We start from the raw sequence: 20693 nt of genomic DNA, 5'->3' as shown, positions 1-20693 counted from the left end.
GGGCTGCAGGCAGGCAGGACTCTGCCTCTGTAATTGCGAGGTCAGGAGTGATTTGACACCATGAAAACCCCGTGCCGCTCCTGTAGAGCACAGGGTGGCGGGGTTCAGTGCCCTGCCTGTGCCCCACAGGGACACGGACACCCTAGGGGAGCCCCTGCGGCCCCCAGTGTGGCTGGTGCTGCAGCCATGCCTGGGGGTACCCGAGTGGGGCAGGGGGCAGCCAAACACTGCTGGGGGCAAGGTGGATGTGGGGGGAAAGAAACAGTGGGGCTGTGGTCAGCACCAACCCTTGGGGAGGGCAGCACATCCCTCTCCTAAGGCACAAAGCCACACAGAGGCTGGAGCATCTATAAAAACCACATCCTTTATTAAAACCTATTCCAGCAGCCTCTTACCTTGTCTGTAGGCTCACACTACCATTATTTCATAGAGTTTAAAAAAAAAAATAAACAAGGAAAACACAGGAGAGGAAGGTGAGGGGGCTGTGCCGAAGCAGGGGGCATGGCAGGAGGGGGCAGACCCAAGGCACAGGCAGCAGTAAGGCATGGGGCAGGGGGGCAGCGAGGCCAGAGGGATCCTAGTCATCCTCCTCCCCACCGCCATAGAGGTCCGCCAGCTTCTTGAAGCGGCTGCCCCAGTCGTTGAGGTAGTCATAGTCCTGGTCAGCATCAGAGGCGGAGGAGTTGAGGGAGCTGAGCGAGGTGGCCTCCGAGCCGCTGCCCTCGTAGTCGAACACCAGCAGGGAGTCGTAGGGGGGGGGCCGTGGGGTCTGTGTCAGCCGCCTTCAGGTTCTGGGGGGAACAGAGGAGTCAGCACGCAACGGCTCTGGGCTGGGGATGCTGATGGCACCCCAATGGGTTTCACCCTCCAATCTCAGGGCTCACCTCCTCAATGAAGGTGCCGATGTCGTCGGGGTTGGCTGGCCGGGGACGGTACTGCGGAGCCGGCAGGAGCGTGGGGGCCACGTCATTGCGGAGCAGCACCTCGGGGCGGGCATCCAGGCCTCGGTGCAGCTGGCGCAGGTCATAGTCCTGGGGATGGGGACGTGATGGAGAGGGACAGGGTCAGGTTGCCTGCACTGGCCCTGCCCCCCCTGTCTCCCCCAGGACACCTACCTGGTCCTCCTCCCCACCGCCCTCCTCCCCGTAGTAAAAGATGTTGTCCCGGGTGTCATCCTCAGGCAGCAGCAGTGGCTCCTTTGTCACCTTCCTCCTCCTCACGAAGAGCAGCAGCAGCAGGAGGATAACTGGGGGGAGCATCAGCATCAGCGGGGATGCATCCCTACCCCCCTGCCCCATGGTGGGGTGCAGCCCTGCAGCACTGGGACCCCCAGGACCCCCACTCACGCAGCAGGGCCAGGATGGCCCCAAGGGCAGCGAGGATGAAGGGCAGGCTGCTGGCAGGCTGGCGTCTCTGGGAACAGCTCTGCACCGGCCCCTCACAGTCGCAGACCCGTGCGGTGATGACGGTGAGCTGGGCTTTGCCTGGCCGGTCGAGGAGCCGCAGGTAGACACTGTACAGGTCTGGCTCCAGTGGTGCCACCAGCCGCAGGGTGACGGTGTCATCTGCACAAGACCAACACCGTGGGTGACCCGTGGTGGCGTGCACTGGTAATGCTGCCACAACGCAATCCACCTCATGCTGAGCATCCTGCCAGCATTACCTTCATCACCAACCTCCACGGCCCAGCTGTCCCCGGAGCCGTGGGGGAGCTCGGCACGGAAGGGGCCAGTGTTGGGGGGCAGGTCCCTGTCTGTGACAGTGAGAACCTGTGGCTCGGGGCTGCGGTTGCAGATGGTGATGTCGCGGGGTTCGGCCTCAGGACCATGATCGTTCACATCAAGCAGGGTGAGGAGCAGAGTGCCAGTGCCTGTGGCAGGTGGCGAGCCTGTGGGGAGGAGGGACGTTGGAGGGCTGCTGCCCAAAAACCAGGACCCTTGTGGGGACAGGGATGCCCCAAGCACGGATGGGGACAGGGAGCCCCCAGCACTGCTCCGTGCCAGAGCTGGGACGTGTTTCCCAGTGTCCCGTGTCCCTCACGTGGGAGAGGGAGAACAAGGGCCCCTTTCATAGCCCTCACCATCATCCACAGCCAGCAGCACGGCAGTGTAGGTGCTGTTCTTGGTGAAGGGGGACTCGCGGTCCAGGTGGTCCCGTGCCGTCACGAGGCCATTCTCGGGGTGCACAGCCAGCCAGCCTGCTGGGTCGTGCCCCACCATGTACCTGGGGGCAGATGGGAGCTGGTGCTGTGGCAGGGGGTGGCAGAGACCCCCCCTTCAGACCTTGACCCCAACCCCAGCTCCACTCACCTGATCTTCTGCCCCTGGGCCTTGTCGGGGTCCTGGGCTGTGCAGGAGGTGAGGGTCTGCCCAGGTGGCACATCCTCTGGCACCTGGGCGAGCTGCACCAGTGGGACAAAGACAGGTGCCTCATTGACATCCTCCACATTGACTGTCACCGTAGCAGTGGCTGTCGGCAGCTTCACGGCAAAGGGGGCCTCATTGACCACGGCCACGTGGAGCACAAACTGCTTCTTGACCTCGTAGTCCAGACCCTAGGAGAGAGGAGAGGATGGGCAGCATCCCGCTGTGAGCAGGGAGGAGGGGACATGGGGAGACACACACCTTGGCAGTGTGGAGGACACCCTCATTGCTGGCAGGGTCAGTGGAAATGGTGAAGGCGCCTCCCTCGTTGCCGCGCAGGATGGAGTAGACGGCTCGCCACGCCGGTGTGCTCGGCTCATCCAGGTCAGTGGTGGCCAGCCGGGTCACCTCCCGCCCAGCCTCATTCTCTGGCACGGCCGCTTCGTACTGCAGAGGCACCGTCAGCGCTGCAGCCCAGTGGGCACCAGCCCAGCGCTGGCCCATGGGCAGGGAGTCCTGCCAGGGGGACCCCACATTACCATTTTGGGGTCAAACTCAGGGGCATTGTCATTGATGTCCGCGATCTCGATCACCGCCAGTGCCGTTGTGGTCAGCCCCTCGCCATCCAGGTCAGCTGCCTGCATGGTCAGTGTGTACTCCCGCACGCGCTGCAGTGGACAGACAGACATCAGTCCCCACCTTGACACCAGGGCTGCCCGCTCCGCAGTGCTGCCAAGCCCACCTCCCGGTCGAGGCCGCTAGCGATGACGCTGAGGGTACCGGTGGCCCTGTTGACGGTGAACATGTGAGGATGGGGCTCCCGTGGCTCCTGGCTGAGGATGGAGTAGGCGACAACACCATTGTAGGTCTCCACCGAGTCATCTGCGTCCGTGGCCGTCACCTGCATCACGGAAGTGCCTGGGGACAGGACATCCCAGTGAGTGGAGTGGATGAGACACCCGCATCCCCCATGGGGATGGTCCCAGGGCTCTCGCCAAGGGACATGACAGGCAGGAGACAGAGGTTCCCTAAGGCATGGGGTCCTACCCGGCAAAGCACCCTCTGACACAGAACCCCTGAAGACCTCCTGTGTGAACTGGGGCTTGTTGTCGTTCTGGTCCACCACTGTGACTATGATCTCCATTGGTTCCTCCACCGGTTTGCCATTCTCGGATACAGCATGGGAGAAGAGCTGCAAGGCGGCAGGGTGTGCAAGGAGGATGATATGGCATGCCGGCACGCCATGGCACACTGTAGCACCCCCCAGCAGGGACCTACGTGGTACTTGTCAATGTGCTCCCGGTCCAGCGGCTGCGTCACCTTCATCCAGCCTGTCTCCTTCTCGATGGTGAAGATGCCCTCGGGGGGAGCGTCCGCCCCCTGGCCCGTGATGCTATAGAAGATCTTAGTGTCTCTGTCCCGGTTGGATTTGATCTGAGAGGAGACATGGCAGGGGGGTGCTCAGCATCTCCCCGCTCCCCCCAGCAGCATCGGGCCCTGCCAGCACTGCTCCCATCCTCAGCCGTGCACAGCCATGCCCAGATGCTTGCCCAGACGCAATGGGGATGGACCCCTCCTCAGTTCCCACATCTGTGCCCAGCCCCCACACAGATCAATATCCCCCCATACCTGTACAAGCTTTTTAGGGAAGGGACCCCTCTCATTTTCAGGAACCTTGATGGGGGGGATCACCCAGTCCCTCTTCTGCCTCCTGGGGAGCTCCTGTGGGATGAGAGGTGGGTGAGTGTGCAGTCGGCCGGGGGGCGTGGGGGCAGAGGAGGGCAGCCGGGCAGCATTACCTGGAGCGAGCGCCTGCTCCGCACAGGAACTGGGGCAGAGTCTGGCCAGCCAGTAGCATCCCGGGGGGAGACGGCATCCCAGGGGGAAACAGTGAGTGCCGAGAGCACCCTGCCCACCCTTGGCAGCTGCACAGAGACCCCTTTCTCCCGTGCCGCGACGTCGGGCTCCTTGGTCCCATACAGCCCTGTGCAGCCTCTGGAGCTCGCTGTGAGGGGGCAGGGGGTCAGGGTGGCGGGGGGCTCTGTCCCTGAGCACCCCCCTCCGACCCCATTCCCCCCCAGCCTCCTTAGATGGATCAGGCAGGGGATGCTGGGCACAGCACAGGAGCACGGTGGAGGTTTCGGCTTTGTTTTGTAGATGATGGGAAATTCCTGAGCAGGCAGGGCCCTGCCCAGCCTCCCACCCGCTGTGTCACCCTCGGGGGCTCCCAACCCCCATCCCGCTGTGTCACCATCCTGGGGGCTCCCAGCCCCCCCTGGCCAGGACACGGGGCACAGCATGGCCCCCCCGGACCATGCTGCATCCCCCGTGCTGGACATCGCCCAGGTCCCTGCACCCCCGTCCGGGCAGCAGGATTAGGGGATTAGTGGAGCTAAGCCAGCTCCGGCAGCGGCGAGAGGCCACAAGAGCTGGGAGGGGATGAGGAGTGGGTCTGGGGGGCTGCGGGACTCAGGGGAGACACAGAGCAAGGCAAGGAGAGCTGTGCCCCATGGCTGCCCCACACCAGGGCAGGGAGCGAGCCCTGGGGTGACCAAGCCCATGCAGCAGTGCCTGTAGGGCTGTGACGAGGGCCCCTCCCAGACATGATGACTTTGATAAGGGTGATGGTTTTGATAAAGAGATGAAAGGAAGTTCCCGAGGCACCCCAGCAAGCAGGGCTGGGGGCACAGGGAGCCCAGGGGAGCCCCAGCCCCGCTCGCCAGCTGTGGCACAGGTTGCTTCTCCCCACAGAAGGGCTTGGGCAGCACAACAGGGTCCAGGGCTGGAGCCAGGCTGCTGGCCTTGGGGGTCCAGCCCTTGGGGGGGCTGCAACTCACTATACCTGTGGGATCCCTCCCTGCGGAGCCCGCACAGCTCTGTGCCCGCTTGGCGCAGTGACGGAGCCGCACGGCCGGTGCCCGGGGGGGGCTGAGCAGCGGCATGGCCAGACCCCAGCACACGGCCCAGCTCTGCTCCCAGCAGCCCGGAGGAGCTGCCCGGCAGGCTTGGCTGAAGGAAGCGGGATGTGGCATTCCAGGGTCAGGACCTCTCCTTGGCACGGCAAGAGAGCACTTACCGTCAAGGTGGGCTTTTAGTGCTCCGCAGCCATTAGGCGAGCGGTGGCTGCGGTTCCCGAAGAGCTCTGCTCCCCGGGGATGCCAACAGGGCAGACAGGCCCGGGCACCGCTGAGGGCTGCTGGCCGTGAAGCCCCTGCCCGGGCTCTGCCCAGCCCCGAGCGGCCCAGGGCACCAGGCTCCCGCCCGCAGCCGGAGAAGGGTGGCCCGGGGCACGCAGCCCCACCGCCAGCCCGGCACCCGCCCGGAGGGGACCCAGCCCTGCCCCACGGCTGCCCCACGGGCGCTGGCATCAGCCGCCACCAGTGCCGGCGGGGCCAGACGGGCAGGCTGGGCACAGCCCCGCAGCCCGAGCCTGCAGCAGCCTGGGTAGCCCCACAGCCTGGGAAGGACTCGCCCTGTGGTCAAGACCCACATCCCGGGGACCCCAAACAGCCCCACACCCCGGGGGTCCCAGCGCCCCTGAACAGCACCGGCCCCGCAGCACGGGGGGGGTCAGCCGGTCCCAGTCCCGGGAAGGGGCAGCGGGGGGGTTCAGCCCCGGGAAGGGGCAGCAGAGGGGGTTCAGCCGGTCTCAGCCCCGGGAAGGGGCAGCGGGGGGGTTCAGCCCCGGGAAGGGGCAGCAGAGGGGGTTCAGCCGGTCTCAGCCCCGGGAAGGGGCAGGAAAGGGGGGGTTCAGCCCCGGGAAGGGGCAGCAGGGGGGTTCAGCCGGTCTCAGCCCCGGGAAGGGGCAGCGGGGGGGGTTCAGCCGGTCTCAGCCCCGGGAAGGGGCAGCAGGGGGGGATTAAGCCGTTCTCCGCCCCGGGAAGGGGCAGCCCGGGGTCCCCCCGCTCCTCCCGCGGGTCCCGGTTACCTGGTGGCGGGCGGCGCAGCCCCAGGGGGATGCACGGCCGAGCTGGGGGGGCGGCCGCCGCCGACGGGAGCGGGAGGAGGAGGAGGATGAGGATGAAGAGGAGCGGGCAGAGCCCGGAGCGCGGCTCCCGCATGGCCCCGCCGCTGCCGCTGCCGCTGCGGCCCCGCCCCGCCCCGCCCGCTGCATCGCGGCCCCAGGTGAGGCGGTGGCCGTGCAGGTACCGCCCCGCAGAGCTCATCCCCGTGTGCCCACGGTACCCCCGGGACCGCCCCGCAGAGCTCATCCCCGCGCCCCCGGGCACCCGCGGTACAGCCCCACAGAGCTTATCCCGGTAACCCCCGGTACCCACGGGCATAGCCCGGTACCGCCCTACAGAACGCCCCCCGCCGGTACCCCCCGGGCACCTCCCGGGCATCGGTGCATCCCCGGTAACCCGGGCACCGCGGCTCCCCCTTGCCCCAGTGATGAGACCCTCCCGGTGCACCGGTGTCCCTGCCCCGACCCCCGGGACCCCCGGGACCCCCCTGCCCCAGGACCCAGCACCCTGTGCCGGGATCTCTCCCCGAACCCCCGGGCTCATCCTGCCGGGGGGGTCGGGGTGCTCGGCCCCACGTTGGGTCCCACTGGGCACCAGCCGAAGCATTGCCCCCCTCCCCACCACCCTGTGGGGGTTCCTGCTGGCCCCGAGCATCGCCTGGGGGGGGGTCACACCCTGCTGGGTGCAGGGGTTCTGAGGGTCCAACAGGGTCCTCAGCACCCTGCTGGGGGGCTCAGTGCTCCGAGGGTGCTCAGCGCCCCACAGTGCTGTTAGGAGCTCCCCCCTGGCCTTCGGGGGCACGTGGACTTCGGAGCGAAGTGAGATCCCCTGCTGTTTTGGGGGTCCTGGTGTGTCCCCCTCAGCTGGGAGCAGCATGTTGTGCGCTGGGTCCCTCCCAGACTGGCAGGTGTGTTTTGCCCCACGCTAAACAAGAAGGTTTTAGCCCTACTGCGGGTTGGCGGTGGCAGCTGGGTACTCACGGGCTGGCGCTCAGCTTTTCCGGCAGGATTCGGCCAAGGTCACGGCTGTTGCAATGCAAAGTCCCAACCCGGTGCGCACAGAAGCAGCCAGCGCACCCGGAGCCATGTTGCCTTGCACCTTCACCCTCCTCCTCGTGCTGGTAGGACATTCCCGGTGTATGTCTGCAGGTGGTGGGCAGCAGGACAGGTCCCCCAGCCCCGGGGTAGAGCTCAGCCCACCCTCCCGTGGCCCCTCAGCCCCGCTCTCCATCACGCAGGACGTCCTGACCTTCCCCGAGCCCAACCATGGCCTCCAGCGGCAAAGGAGGGACTGGATTGTCCCCCCCATCATCTGCCTCGAGAACGAGCAGGGACCCTTCCCCAAGAAGCTGGTGCAGGTACACGGCCCCGCAGGGATGGGGCGTGGGGCAAGGGGGGTCCGGGGCGCTGGGACCCCTCTAATCCCTCCTCTGCCTTGCTGCCAGATCAAATCCAACAAGGACAAGGACACCAAGGTTTTCTACAGCATCACGGGGCAGGGGGCAGACACCCCCCCTGTGGGTATTTTCACCATCGAGCGGGAGACGGGGTGGCTGGAGGTGACGAAGCCGCTGGACCGAGAGGCGATGGATAAATATATTGTGAGTGAGGGGCCAGGATGTGGAGGGAACAGTCCCCAAGGGCAGGGCGTTAACTGACGGTGCCCCTCGCAGCTCTTCTCCCACGCTGTGTCTGCCAACGGGCAGCCTGTGGAGGACCCCATGGAGATCATCATCACTGTGATGGACCAGAATGACAACTGGCCCATCTTCACCAAGGCGATTTTCCACGGCACCGTGCTGGAGGGGGCTGAGCCAGGTGAGAGCAATGCCACCAAGAAGGAGGCAGCGCTGGGGTGGCAGCTGGGGGACAGGGGAGGTGTCACCAATACCTTCCTGCTTCCAGGCACCGTCGTGCTGCGGGTGCTGGCCACAGATGCGGACGACACGGTGAGCTCCACCAATGGGGTTGTAGCCTACTCCATCCTGAGCCAGACACCAAACCAGCCCCAGCCCCACATGTTTGCCATTGATAGCAGCACCGGGGTGATCTCCGTGGCCGCGGCGGGACTGGTGGCACAGGTGAGCACCAGGCATGGTCCTTCAGCACCCACTGTCACCCCCCCAACTCTGCAGCCTGGCTGTCACCCTGCATTTGGTGGTGACACAGCTTCTTGCTGCAGGCAGTCCCGGAGTACAACCTGAAGATCCAGGCAGCCGACATGGAAGGGCACGGGCTGCGGGCCACCGCCACCGTCCTCATCAGAGTGCAGGTGAGGTGCCGAGCCCACCCCTGTGCCCCAGTGGCAGGCAGGCAGAATTAGGTCATGGTGAAGCCGCTGCCGGCTCCTGGCAGCCCCCGCGTGCCCGGCTGCCACAGCACCAACGCACTCCAGGCGCTTTCCAGAAGGGGGGTGAGGCTGGGATGGCAGCTCCACCATGGCTCCTCCTGGTTTGGTGGCCCAACATCCCACCAGGGCTCGGTTCATCCCGCCAGCCTTGGGGCTGCAGTGCTGCCGGAGCAAGGGTGCCGTCAGGGTTCCAGGGTGCACCTCCCAGGGGGAAGCCACCTGCGCTGGCTCAGCCCAGCCAGGGAGGAGCGCCCAGTCTGACTGCAGCTCTGCACTGGGATAGCGGCATCCAGCCTCGCCAGCTCCGTGGGAAGAGGCTGCAGCACCAGGCAGGGCAGCCTGGGCAGGGGATGGCATTTTGCACAGGGTCAGCACCCGCGGGCCCCCGGCTGAGTGGGACAGAGGAGAGCCAGGTAAGCAGCCTTGCTCGCCGTGGTGCCTCCAGCATCCCTGCTGCAGCTGGCAGCCAAGGCCCAGAACTGCTGCTGGGACGGCAGTGAGAGCTTGTCCTGCTCCAGATACACAGCCTGGCGTTTCCTGGCTGGCAGCAGCCCCAGGGCAGCGGGATGCAGCCCCGCACATGCTCCCACCCTGCCGATCACAACCTGGGGGCTCCTGGAGGGGAAGGGGCCCACCTGCACCCACCAGCTGCCTGCCCCAAGAGCTCCGGAGCACTTGCAGGGTTAACATTCACCCGCACGTGACACTGTGGGCAGGGAAGGGGACAGGGACAGGGACAGCGCTGTTCCTCCCTGGGTCCAGGCCAGCCATTGCTGCTGTGCCATGGCTTACCGGGACAGACGGGTGAGTGGGGAGCCTGGCACTGCTCTAGACACACAGTCCTTCGTCCACGCAGGAACCTGGCAGGCACCCACGGTGCTGGGAGTGCTCTGCTGCGGGCAGGGAGCTGGCACTGCAGTCCTGGGCTGGCAGAGCTGAACCCCACAGCATGGGAAGGACATGGGTGGGAACCCTGGGAACGTGGGGCTGTGCTGGGACAGCCCTGGCTGCAGAGAGGGGGCATGCAGGCAAGCTGGCCATGTGCCCCTCTAGCCGGGAGGCTTGGTTGTGGCACTGCCCACTGCAGTGTGGCAGAGGGGGAGGTGGACAGTGCTGCTGGACACATTCCAGCCCCGCTGACTCCTCTGCTCCAGGCTGAAGGCATGACTGAGACGACGAAGGGCTCCCTGACCACCCACGTGCTGAACACGGCCACGGGGCTGCCGGCAGCCGGGCTCACCATCCGCTTGGCCCGGCTGCAGGAGTCAGGGCTGCAGTGGACGGAGCTGGGGCAGAGGTAGGAGCGCCAGCAGCAGCAGAAAGGGAAGAGGATGCTGCTGCCCGACCCCCTGAACCAGGCAGCTGCCAGGAGAGGCTGCCCAGCCTTTGCCGCGGGGGCTGCCGGGAGCAGAGCCAGAGCAGCCACCACGGCATGGCTTGCACCGTCTGGTTTCAGGTGGACGGATGGGGACGGGCGCTGCCAGCCACTCCTGGCACCAGGGCAGGCCAAGCCCGGCACCTACAAGCTGCACTTTGAGACGGCGGCGTACTGGCAGGGCCTGGGGCACGTCAGCTTCTACCCCTTTGTGGAGGTACAGAAGGTGGGGAGCAGGGGATGGGGGCCATGGGATACAGCTGAAACCACGGGGGGACCAGAGCCAGGGTACGGGAGTCCTACGTGAACTGCATGGCCCAGCCTCCCTCCTGCAGCGCTGCCGGCTCTGCTCCGAGCATCCCCTGGGGCCTGGCTCGGGCTAGGTGAGCCCCACCAGAGGGGGATCCCAGCCGCTGCCTCCTCACTCTCCCCCAGGTCGTCTTCACCATCACTGACCCGGCCCAGAAGCTGCACCTCCCGCTGCTGATCAGCCCCTACTCCTACACAACGTACCGTGGCAGTTAGGGGAAACGCATGTCCTCTTCCCAGGATGGAGGTCACTGGAGAAAACTATGCCACCAACACTGTTAAAGCTTCAAACAACATGTTTGTCTCAAAAAATCACCTTCCTGCGGGCAACACAGGAGACAGGGGAGGCTGGTCCAGGAGGTGGGATGCTGGGAGCCTTCCAGGATGAGCTGTGGTCCTTCCTGGTCCTGGTCAGAGCCAAGCCAGCCATCTGGTGTCCAGGAACGGGGGTCTGCTGGGGGTCTGCTCCAGAGGAAAGGGTCCCCCAGGAAGGAGAGAAGGGGTCCTCCAGGTGCGGCTGAAAGATCACTGGGGTCTGTTTAATGGCACGAAGTGAAAAGGGGGCAGAGTCCAGCTCTCTGCCTGGCGCAGTGGGTCCCTTGGTGTTGGTTGGCACCAGTTGGGGACAGAAATGAGTTCTGCAGGGCCCTGCCGCACCCGAGGGCTCTCCAGGGGCTTGAAGCCTAGGTCGTCTAGGGGGATTCCAAAGGCTGTCAGCTTTCGCTTGAGAACCTGCAGCATGTCATTGTGTGCCTGCAAGGGAAGAACCTTGCGGTCAGCTCAAAGCCCAGCTCCAGCGCAGCCCCTCCACGCCTGGGCACGGGCTCCCCTGCATGGTGAGGTGGAACCCCAACACGCCTTCCTTCGCAGGGCAGACAGGGTAAACTGCAGCCTGGGTCCTGCCTGGTGCGGGGCATGAAGCAGCTCAGCTGACCTGCTGTGAGTTCCCTTTCCTGTGCTCCATGCATGGCCTGGAGCAGAAGGTCCCCCTTCCACACCCCCCAAGTTGCAGCCGCCACCCAACAGCCCACAGCCCCAACCTGGGGAGGCAGGGAAGCCCCAGCCCGTTCCCTCACCTTGGTGGCTCGGGCCAGCTGGAGCTGCAGCTCCTTGATAGTGGTGTCCTTGGACTGGAGCACATCCTGCAAAGGGAGACGGCGTGTCAGGCAGTGGCTGCGCGGGCACACTGGCCACGCTGTAGGGTTAGTGCCGTGGCAGAGCGCACGGAGGATCGTCTGCCAAAGCTGAGCTAGCTCTGAGGCCTGGCTCAAGCGGAGCGGCTGGCAGCACGGCCTGGCAGGTGGCCACCACCCTGCCCCCTTTGAGCCAGCACTGCCAGGGACAGCCAGCCCCAAGCTGGGACCTCCCAGACCAACAACACAAGTGCCAACACAGCCCTGCCGTCATCGTCAGCCCCACTGCAAGGGGGGAGCGATGGCAGCACTGCCGTGCTGTCACAGCACCAGGGGCATTACAGGGAGAGAGGCTCCCTGGAAGATGTTGGAGGCAGCTGAGCAAAGGAATTCCAGGATCCCAGAGGCTGCAGGAGAGCTTAACGCTGTGACACCTTCCCAGGAACGTGTTTTCCTTCCTGCTGCTGTGGCACCTGCTCATAGGTGACACATCCGCTGCCCCATCCTACGGCTCCAGAGCCTCGGCTGCTGCTGTGCGCACCTCCAGGGCACCCTGGCAAGAGGGTGTCCACGTGCTTCACTGCCACCCACAACAGAGGGGACCTGGAAGGGGACAGGCTGGCATGGGATGAGTGGGAGGGCACCAGGATGCTGGCTGACCTGAGCGTGGAACCTCCATCCCCTGCATCTCAACCCAAGCCAAATTAAGTGTTGCTTCTCTGGTTATGGCTGTGGCAGGTTCCAGGAATGCAGGTCTCCAAGCCTCCATGCTCAGGCTTTCTGCATATGTATTTTTAGCACAGCAGACTGTTGCAGAGCCCCTGGGAACCTGTCTATGCTGCTCAGCCTGGGGCCATGCTCCTCAAAACAGGCCCCACCTGAGGGAGAGATCAATGCCAAACTCTGACACCCACATGCTCCATTCTTGAGGGAGAGCTGGAGTGCCCTGCGGCACCATGCGTGACCTTGGGAGTGCTGGGAATGAGTGATATGGAAGCTACAGCTGTGTAGGATGGGGACTCCAAGGTCTGTGTTCACCCAAAGCAGCGTCTGCCCACCAAGTGCAGCCTGCACAGGGCTTCACGGTACTTCCAGCTTCCGTGAGACCAAGGAGAGGGTGCCCGGGTCAAGTTTGGAGGCTGCCAAGACCTCTTTGAGCTCCACTCCACTTCCTTTCCCTCCAGGATGCTGTGGAGTCCCTTCAGCTTGCACTCCAGGAGCAGGTTCTTGAAGCCTGTCTTCTGCTGCACCTCATGAATGGCTTTGGTGAACTTCTGATAGAGCTCATCCCGCTCTGCCTGCACCTGCTCCCAAAGACAGCAAGGCCTTCACACCACTTTCAGGAGCTCCTGGGCTGGTGGCCACCCAGGGCACACAGCAAACAGGCCTGGCCACTCAGCCCTGCCTGCTCTAGCGAGAGCCCAGCCATTCCCCACGGCATCTGCAGCCCACGGGGAACACAGGTGCTGGAGCACGGCTTCCCTCCCTCCACAGCCGGCACCTCCTCAGCACCTGCGCTTCTGCCTCCTCCTGCCCCGGGGCTCAGGACACCCCGGCAGCAGAACGGGCTGACTGCACCGCTGTTTTGGACCTCAGAGAGGGCCCCACAGCACATGAGGGTGGCTGGCACGAGGCCCTGGCTCACAGCTAGTTAAGAAGTGTCCTAATTAGGACACAATTTCCCCTCCACAGCCTAGTTCTGAATGCACTGAATATGTCGCTGCCTTAGTGACACATCCTTCACAAGGCCTCAGATCAATGTTCATATTCCTGGGGATTTCTACGGATTGCAAATGAGCCGTCTCCTGCCTCAGAAGATTTATCTGAGCTCACTGGTGGGGGAAGAGGCTGAGTCTGAAAGAACTCAGTCAACAGGACTCATCCTGAGCTGCTCCAACACGGCAAGTGGAGGGAGTGACCCCCAGCACCAGCAGAAGGACGGAACAAGCTGTGGCTGAGGGTGGTGGCCCATGACAATCTCTCCCCACAGCTCTGCCCCCAGACTGCTGCACGGCCAGCCCCTCGCAGGCCAGGAGGGGACCGTCGGAGTGTGCATCATTGTTTAGCAAAGTACAAGGCCAGGCTTGTCTGCTGACCGTGGGAGACGCCAAAGCGGTGAGAAGCTTTGTTGGAAGCAGCAGTTATCACACAGCTCTGGATTAGAGCTTCAAAAAGCTGTTGGCTAAGCACAGGCTCTCTGCTAAGCCTCTGTGCCCGGGTTTGGAAAGGGAAATGGGGTGCCCAGATCCACCCGCAGCTCTCACCTTACTGAACCTCTGCACCAGCACTTCGTGTTCTCACTGAAGGTTCTTCAGTTCCTTCTGAGTGATTTTCAGATGGCCTTTTGCATTCTGCGAGTGGGAAGGGACAGTTAAAGAGCATGGGTTTCTCTGGGAGGTGTGGGGGATGCGCTCTGTCAAGGGAGGAGAGTGACCAGCAAAGAGATACAGGTGAGAAAAAACAGTCAGCACCTTCAGCAACCCACTTCTCCCTCTGCAGCAGGGGCTGCTCTTTCTTCTTGCTGCCGGAGCTCTGGAGTCCCATATGAGATCTTAAGAACACCCAGCTAAGCTGGAAACGACTCGAAGAGCTTTGCTCAGTGATCTGGCCAAGCAGAGCAGCGAAGATCACTGCTGAGTGACTCCCTCCAGGAAACAGCCAGGCTGGCTTGGGAAAGGCCAAGGCTGGCCACTGACCTTCAGGGCCTCCTTGTTATGGTCATAGTGGGTCAAGCACCTGCTTCTGGGTGGGCTCCAACATCTCCTTCAGCTGCTTGTTCTGGAGCAGCAACTCTGTCCTCTCCTTTCTCCGCCAATTCTCTCTTTTTCATCTCCTCCACCTGCTCCTGTTCTTGGGAACACGAGTGCCAACTCCCAAGGGCTGCCGAGCTCCTCAGAGCTTCCCACACCATTGGGACACCCTCCCACTGATGGCCCAGCAAGACACATCTCCCTGTGCACAAAAGCATTGCTCACGTAAAGGTGTACAGCCCCCAGGAAACCAACAGCATCCATACCACCACTTGGAATGTGGCCAGATCAGGGTGAAATCCTCACAGAACCTGTCCCCTGGGGGAAGGATCTGCAAACCAGGCAGGCTGCAGCAGTGGAGGCAGGCAGTACCCTCAGCAAGTTGATGTGCTGCAGATTTTGGTGGTTGATATCCTCGTAGTTGTTCTTGACGACTTTGAAGGCCTTCTCGTGGTCCCTCATCAGCTCATTAATACATCTGTTTTTCCTCTCTTCCACCTCATAGATCTCCAGCTTCCTCTGTGAGCAAAGCTCATCCCGCTGGATTTGCATCTTCTCGCTGTACTTGGTCTTGATCTCTAGGGAAGTGCAGAGGAGGCTGAGTGAGACTGTGAGAACCTGAAATGTCCCCTGAGGAGGAGACTGGAGCAAGGACTCTGCAAGGGCTCCTCCACCCAGCCTGTGCTCAGTGGTGCTGCGACAGGCACCCTGCCTGCACCCTTCACCCACACTACAGGCACCCGTCCCGGTTCCGCTCGTGCGATGCTGGTCTGGCACAGGGTGCGAGAACTGGGGGAAAACCAGCCAGAACCTGGGAAAAACCAGCCCCTTTTTGCCTGAGGCTCCATCATGGAGCCTGGCAGTGCAGGAGAGCTCGAGAAGCCTTCCCTGGCACAGGAGCTCACACAGGAGCTGCGAGCATGTCCCGACCTTTCACTTGTTTCTCAAAGTCCCGGCGCAGCTGGGTGATCTCCTCCTCTTGTTTCTGTTAGGGAGAAGCTGTTTGTTAGAGGCAGACAACCAAATGCTGAGGCAGTTGCATCCCGAGGGATTCCCTCCTGCTCCCTGGGAAAGGCTCCTGCCATGGCACCAATCCCATGTTATCCCTGCAAACAGTGGCTTATAGGTTCTCCAGCTGCTCCCACAGTTCCCTGCTGCAGGAGGCAGGGTTCGCAGGAGGTGCCCCAGGAATCCCTTTTCCCTGTTACTGAGCCCACCAGTGCCTGTGGGAAACCCCATCCCACCCATGGATTGAGCCGGGGAGGCAGGCTCTGCTCACATGCCAGTGCTGGGAGGGCTCCACCTGCAGCCCCACCACCTCCCTCTCCATCAGAGCGACCTCACACGCAGCTCCAGCCTGGCCAGGGACATACCATGAGCATATTTTTCACCAGCGTCTCATGGGGCAGCTCCTACTCCCTCAGCTTCGCTTTTAAGGAGTCCACGTCTTTCTGCATCTCCATCTCCATCTCCTGGGCCCAGTGATCCTCCTGAGCTCACTTTATGGACAGGGTGCCCTCTGCCTTCAGCTCAGTGAGGTTTTCCTGGTGTTTGTACAATAAGTGGTTCGTTTTCTGCTTGTAAACCTAAAGACAAGCCACGGACGGGGTGAGGGGGTTCAGCAGGAAGACACTCGAAGCTGGGATATTGGTCAAGATGCTCCTGGCTTGCATTCTGGCCAGCTTCTCCTCCTCTACCCCTTTCCCTCAATCTCCTCAGAGCTGCCCAAGGCTCACCCAGAGCTTAGGGCACTCACACAACACCTTCCAGCCTCCTCCCCTCACACCTGATCTCCGCTCGATGCCACTTGTCCATCTCTTCCATCTCCCAGTCCTTTTCCCGCAGCTCTGCTTTCTTCTCCTCCAGCTGCCGGCAGGTGATCTCCCATAAGTTGTGAATCTTGTCACGCTCCAACTGGAAATAGTTGCGCTTTTCCTGTTCCTGGTCCAGCTCCTCACGGAGACACTCAACATGCTTCTCCAGCTGCAAAGTCAAGAGGAAGAGCCAGGTGGGGGAAGAGGTGGCCTCAAACAGACACCTCTGCAAGACACTCTTGGCAAGCCGCGTCGTAAATCTGGCAGGAACACAGGGGCTTTTGCTGGGACAGAGAAGAGGAGGAGAGAAGGGGAGGAACCCTGACACACGCACGTTTGGACACTGTGGGGATTGACCAGGACCTGATAGAACCTGTCAGCTTCCGGAAAATGAATAACAAAACCTTGTTCTACTGTAAGCAGCCTGCGCTCAGATATATTCTATGTCGCAGTGCCTGGTAACATCATTCTTAGGTTCTTAAATACTGCTGAATCATAGAACCATAGAATCATTTATGTTGGGAAAGACCTTTAATATCATTGAGTCCAACCATAAACCTCACACTGCCAGCTCCACCACCAAAACCACATCCCTATGCGCCACACCTACACGTCTTTTAAATACCTCCAGGGATGGTGACTCCACCACTTCCCTCGGCATTCTCTTCCAGGGCTTGACAACTCTTTCGGTGAAGAAATAGTCCCTAATCTCCAATCGAAACCTCCCGTGGTGCAACTTGAGGCCATTTCCTCTCATCCTATCACTCGTTACTTGGGAGAAGAGCCCAGCACCCACCTCGCTACAACCTCCTTTTAGGTAGTTATAGAGAGCAGTGAGGTCTCCCCTCAGCCTCCTCTCAAGACTAAACAGCCGCAGGTCCCTCAGCCGCTCCCACAACCCCTGGGTTCCAGACCCTGCCTCAGCTCCGTTCCCTTTTTCTTCACGCGCGGCAGCCCCTCAATGTCCTTTTTGGAGTGAGGGACCCAAAACTGAACCCAGGATATCAGGTGCAGCCTCACCCGCAGGGAGTGCACAGGGACGATCCCTGCCCTGCTCCCGCTGGCCACACCATGGCTGATCCAAGCCAGGATGTTGGTGGCCAGTTGGTCACACCGCTCGCACTGACCTGTGCAAGACCTTATCCCAGCAGCAAGGTCCCCCAGACCAGGACCATTTCCCCCTCTATCTGCAGGGCAAAACAAGGGGGACTTGGAGCAACCGAGGGGTGGTGGCTGCACATTCCTTACTGCCTGCCCTCCCTGTTCCTATGGGAGCCTCCTGCCCTTGCAGCAACAAAACTGAGCACAGCAGCCTGTAAATGACAGAGCTCCAGGCTGAGCCATCACCCCGCTTGGGTCACAGAGTTGGGGAGAAGACAGCACGGGCTCAGGGCTGGAGAACAGAGCACCCTGGACTGGGGAACAGAGGGTGGGATGAGGGGGCTGCTCCTTCCAGGACCAGGGAGAACCCCACATACAGCCCAGGCGGGCATCAGGCAGTGAGTGAACCCCATCACGCTCCAACAGCTGTTGTCCCTGGAGCCAGGTGCCAAGCAGGGGTTCCAAGCGTTGTTCTGAAAGCAGCAACGTCCACCGGCCCAGAGGTGGGCTGGGAGATGGGGGATCTCTTACCTCCTCCTTGCTCATCTCCTCTGGGGCTGAGCCATCCATCACTGCTGCAGCTTTACTCTCCTTTGCTTGTTTTGCAGCTCTCTTTTTGGGTGCCTAAGGAAAGAAGGCAATCCGCATGAGGTAAGCCTGTGGCTCTGGTGCTGGAGGGAGCTGTGCCGCCCCATCCCAGGCCACGAAGCATACGTGCTGTCATGGTGGGGACAGGAGGAGAATGGTGACAGGCAGTGCTGGATTGTAGAACCAGGGTTCCCAGGAGGATGTCTGGACGCCTCCAAGACCCTCCAGGACACCCACAGCTTCCTGAGTTATTCTGTCTCATTGCTTGAAAGTTTTCTACTATTTGATCGTTTGCATAAACACAGCAACAGGATCCAAACACACACACAAAGCAATTTTAGTTTTCTCTCTGAAATAGATTTGGGTGTTTAAATAAAGAAATATATACTCATTCCAGTAGATACAATGACCAGAGAACTGGTATTTTCAGAGATATTAATATATTCATTGCGAAATAACGAGTTGTTCTTGTGAATATAACAATGAGGAGAAAACCCAAAGGCTGTGTTTGAGAAACAGTTTGCTTTGCGCAGCAGCAGGTGGGGCTGTGGGATCTCCCATCTATAGGAAGGTCTTTACTAGATCTGAAACTAAGTGACTGCTTACTGCCCAGCTTTAGGGAACTGGGATGGATGGAAGGCGCAGGCAGCGCCTCTAAGGGAGCAGAGAGCCCCAGGGTGCCCTGCTTCCCACCTCCCTTCTCACCCTTCTCCCACATACACACTTTTTTCCCAATGCAGGAATTCAGGCACTTCGTGAGGTCTGAAGTCCTCACCATTTACTACCATAATTAACTATTAAAGAAAAAAATTGTACACTTACACATTTTGCAATTTGATACATTTATCAGAGTCTTCTAGCAGATATACACTCTTTCGGTGAAGGAATATTTTCCAATCATAGAATCATAGAACAGTTTGGGTTGGAAGGGACCTTAAACATCATCCAGTTCCAATCCCCCTGCCATGGGCAGGGACACCTCCCACTGGATCAGGTTGCTCAAGATCACATGCAACCTGGCCTGGAACACCTCCAGGGATGGCAACTTCCCTGGGCAACCTGTCCCACTGCCTCACCACCCTCATCGTGAAGAAATTCTTCCTTATGTCTAGGGAGAATGTCCAGTTTAAACCTCCTCTGATGGGGGAGTCACGGCACCAAGCCTGACAATATTCCAGAAGTATTTGGACAATGCCCTCAGACACACAAGTGTGAATGTCAGGGTTGTCCTGTGCAGGGACTCAATGATCCTTGTGGGTCCCCTCCAACTCAGGACATTCTATGATGATTCCAGGAGGCTTTGAGTAACCGGATCCAGTGGGAGGTGTCCCTGCCCAAGGCAGGGGATCGGAACTGGATGGGCTTTGAGGTCCCTTCCAACACAAACCATTCTGCGATCCTATGACTCTTTATTTTGCAGAGATGCTGTACATCATTACAATTATTTCTACTTAGTGTTGAGATGGTAAATTCTGACATCTGTTACATCTCTGTACTTCTATTACAAAAATCTTCCCATGTAGGATTAATATAGATTTCAGTGTACAAAACCAAGAGAACACTTTCACATCTTCAAACACTTCACCCAACATTTCTGGCACTGTTTCAACAGCAAAATAGATGTCCTCAACTGCATGCTTCATTCCAGTGCATTCGTTAGCCCATAAAAAGGCATTCTGTGATCTTTTTAATCTTCTCTTCAGTAAATTCAATTTGCTGTATATCTGCTGGAATAAACTATACAACAGTGCAATTATCATTTAGTGTTTTATACCTTGATGAGATCAGAATACAATCTAAGTTCTTCCTCTTTTGTTTTCCCATAAGCAGTATCTCCTCCAAAGTTAATTTTTCCCAGGCTTTGTGTTTGCCATGTCACAGTAAATCCTTCCTTCTGGTGAAATTCCAGTGACTGTTACAATATTTGTAGGAATGTTCTGTTCCCCAAAATCAAAAGTTGACTTGTTCTGCTGCAATTACAGAGTTTCAACTGAACAAACCATAAATTATAAGAATTATTATTTTGAACTTGGTTCCAAAATACATGCACCATTTCTGGTGTGAAGCAGCCAAGTGTGAGTATCTTTAAAAGTCAAAGACAAGTGATAATAAAAAAATGGCAAGTGAAGGCTGGGAAACTCCTGGGCGGCCAAGTACCCAGGTCCTCTTTTTCTGCCCCACATGTTGCAAATAAAGTCCTCTTTTTCTCTTGGCCTTGTTGGACACTGTTTTATTCAAGTTTTTTTTTTTTCTGTTAATGTTATGCATGTCTTTTATCATTTTCTTCTCAATCCCTTCTCTTCTTAGGGATACCCTCTTCCTTTCCCCCACCAATCTCTTACACTAGGAAGAGATTCCCAGTAAATAAATGTTGAGTTCTTTCTTAGAAATCTCACGAATCTTGCTATGTAGCTGTGGGAGAAGGAATACCACTTGCAGCTCCTGAAGTTACACTGGATGCATGAGAATCTCAACATGCAGTTGTCGTGCTTTTGTTTGGCAAAGAAAAGCTTGAGAATTCAAAATCTGGAATTTCTCTTCAATCAACAAGTGTAGGCAATCACTTTTAAAATAAAACGCTAAAAAAAATGGAAAGAACCAACCTGGATGGCTCTGCTCTTTAATGTTCAGTGTTGGCAGCGCACCTTGTGTTTGTACTTCCCTTGGGAAGTATTTTTGTGCAGTTTCTGGATTCATTATAAATGACTTCAATGCGCACATAAAGAAGAGATGTCACCTCAGTATAGCTCCGTTTGGAGGCTGCCAGCATTACTAATGGCAGTGTAAGAAGAGAGATGAGCTGTCTGGATAAACAAGATACTCTTTCAAGAACCTGAGGTGTAGGCAAGCTCTGGAGTGATGAATGTTTTAACATTTAATTTGCTCCTACCTATTGCACTTCAAGGGCTGCAGAGCAGGCAGCCTGGACCCAAACTGACTCTATTT

At 59.7% G+C, this 20693-nt stretch overlaps 3 protein-coding genes and 1 pseudogene across 7 annotated transcripts in view; 2 read left to right on the top strand and 2 right to left on the bottom strand.

Annotated features, from left to right (window-relative positions):
- The window catches only part of PDP2 (pyruvate dehydrogenase phosphatase catalytic subunit 2), a 102320-nt gene that overhangs the window by 54331 nt on the left and 27296 nt on the right, over positions 1–20693 (top strand). The gene's annotated exons all lie outside the window — the stretch shown is intronic.
- LOC104054994 (B-cadherin) lies at positions 460–6429 on the bottom strand. The gene is given in 16 exon segments (XM_054078369.1): positions 460–757; positions 759–791; positions 885–1031; positions 1116–1246; positions 1347–1565; positions 1664–1888; positions 2081–2223; positions 2310–2620; positions 2622–2810; positions 2903–3031; positions 3106–3281; positions 3411–3555; positions 3642–3797; positions 3993–4085; positions 4163–4368; positions 6292–6429. Coding segments are annotated over 16 exon segments (2616 nt in total). The 5' UTR covers positions 6425–6429; the 3' UTR covers positions 460–577.
- On the top strand, positions 4700–10663 carry LOC128853456 (5-hydroxyisourate hydrolase-like). Of its 5 annotated transcripts, XM_054078382.1 has the most exons (10): positions 4700–5446; positions 7323–7448; positions 7566–7685; positions 7773–7928; positions 8001–8145; positions 8233–8408; positions 8510–8599; positions 9832–9974; positions 10134–10269; positions 10488–10663. In XM_054078382.1, the coding sequence occupies exons 1-10, from the start codon at positions 5387–5389 to the stop codon at positions 10575–10577; spliced, it is 1242 nt and encodes a 413-aa protein (XP_053934357.1). In that variant the 5' UTR covers positions 4700–5386; the 3' UTR covers positions 10578–10663. The 5 variants fall into 5 exon arrangements, with proteins under 5 accessions (XP_053934357.1, XP_053934358.1, XP_053934355.1 ...); XM_054078383.1 differs by lacking the exon at positions 7323–7448; XM_054078380.1 differs by having other exon boundaries at positions 7323–7685.
- Positions 10887–17729, bottom strand: LOC104065457 (dynein regulatory complex subunit 4-like; annotated as a pseudogene).

The sequence above is a fragment of the Cuculus canorus genome, chromosome 13 (assembly GCF_017976375.1).
Source record: "Cuculus canorus isolate bCucCan1 chromosome 13, bCucCan1.pri, whole genome shotgun sequence".
In the NCBI taxonomy this organism is placed as follows: Eukaryota; Metazoa; Chordata; class Aves; order Cuculiformes; family Cuculidae; genus Cuculus; species Cuculus canorus.
The sequence above is the reverse complement of the archived record's forward strand: the minus strand, read 5'-3'. Positions and strand labels throughout refer to the sequence as shown.

What these genes read in the sequence shown, in the direction of transcription:
- LOC128853456 (XM_054078380.1), top strand. Translation starts at nt 5,387, where the DNA reads ATGTGGCATTCCAGGGTCAGGACCTCTCCTTGGCACGGCAAGAGAGCA. An exon ending in AGAGAGCACTTACCGTCAAG is followed by an intron (nt 5,447 to 7,322) that starts GTGGGCTTTTAG and finishes GCTGGCGCTCAG; the next exon opens with CTTTTCCGGCAGGATTCGGC. An exon ending in CCGTCCTCATCAGAGTGCAG is followed by an intron (nt 8,600 to 9,831) that starts GTGAGGTGCCGA and finishes CCTCTGCTCCAG; the next exon opens with GCTGAAGGCATGACTGAGAC.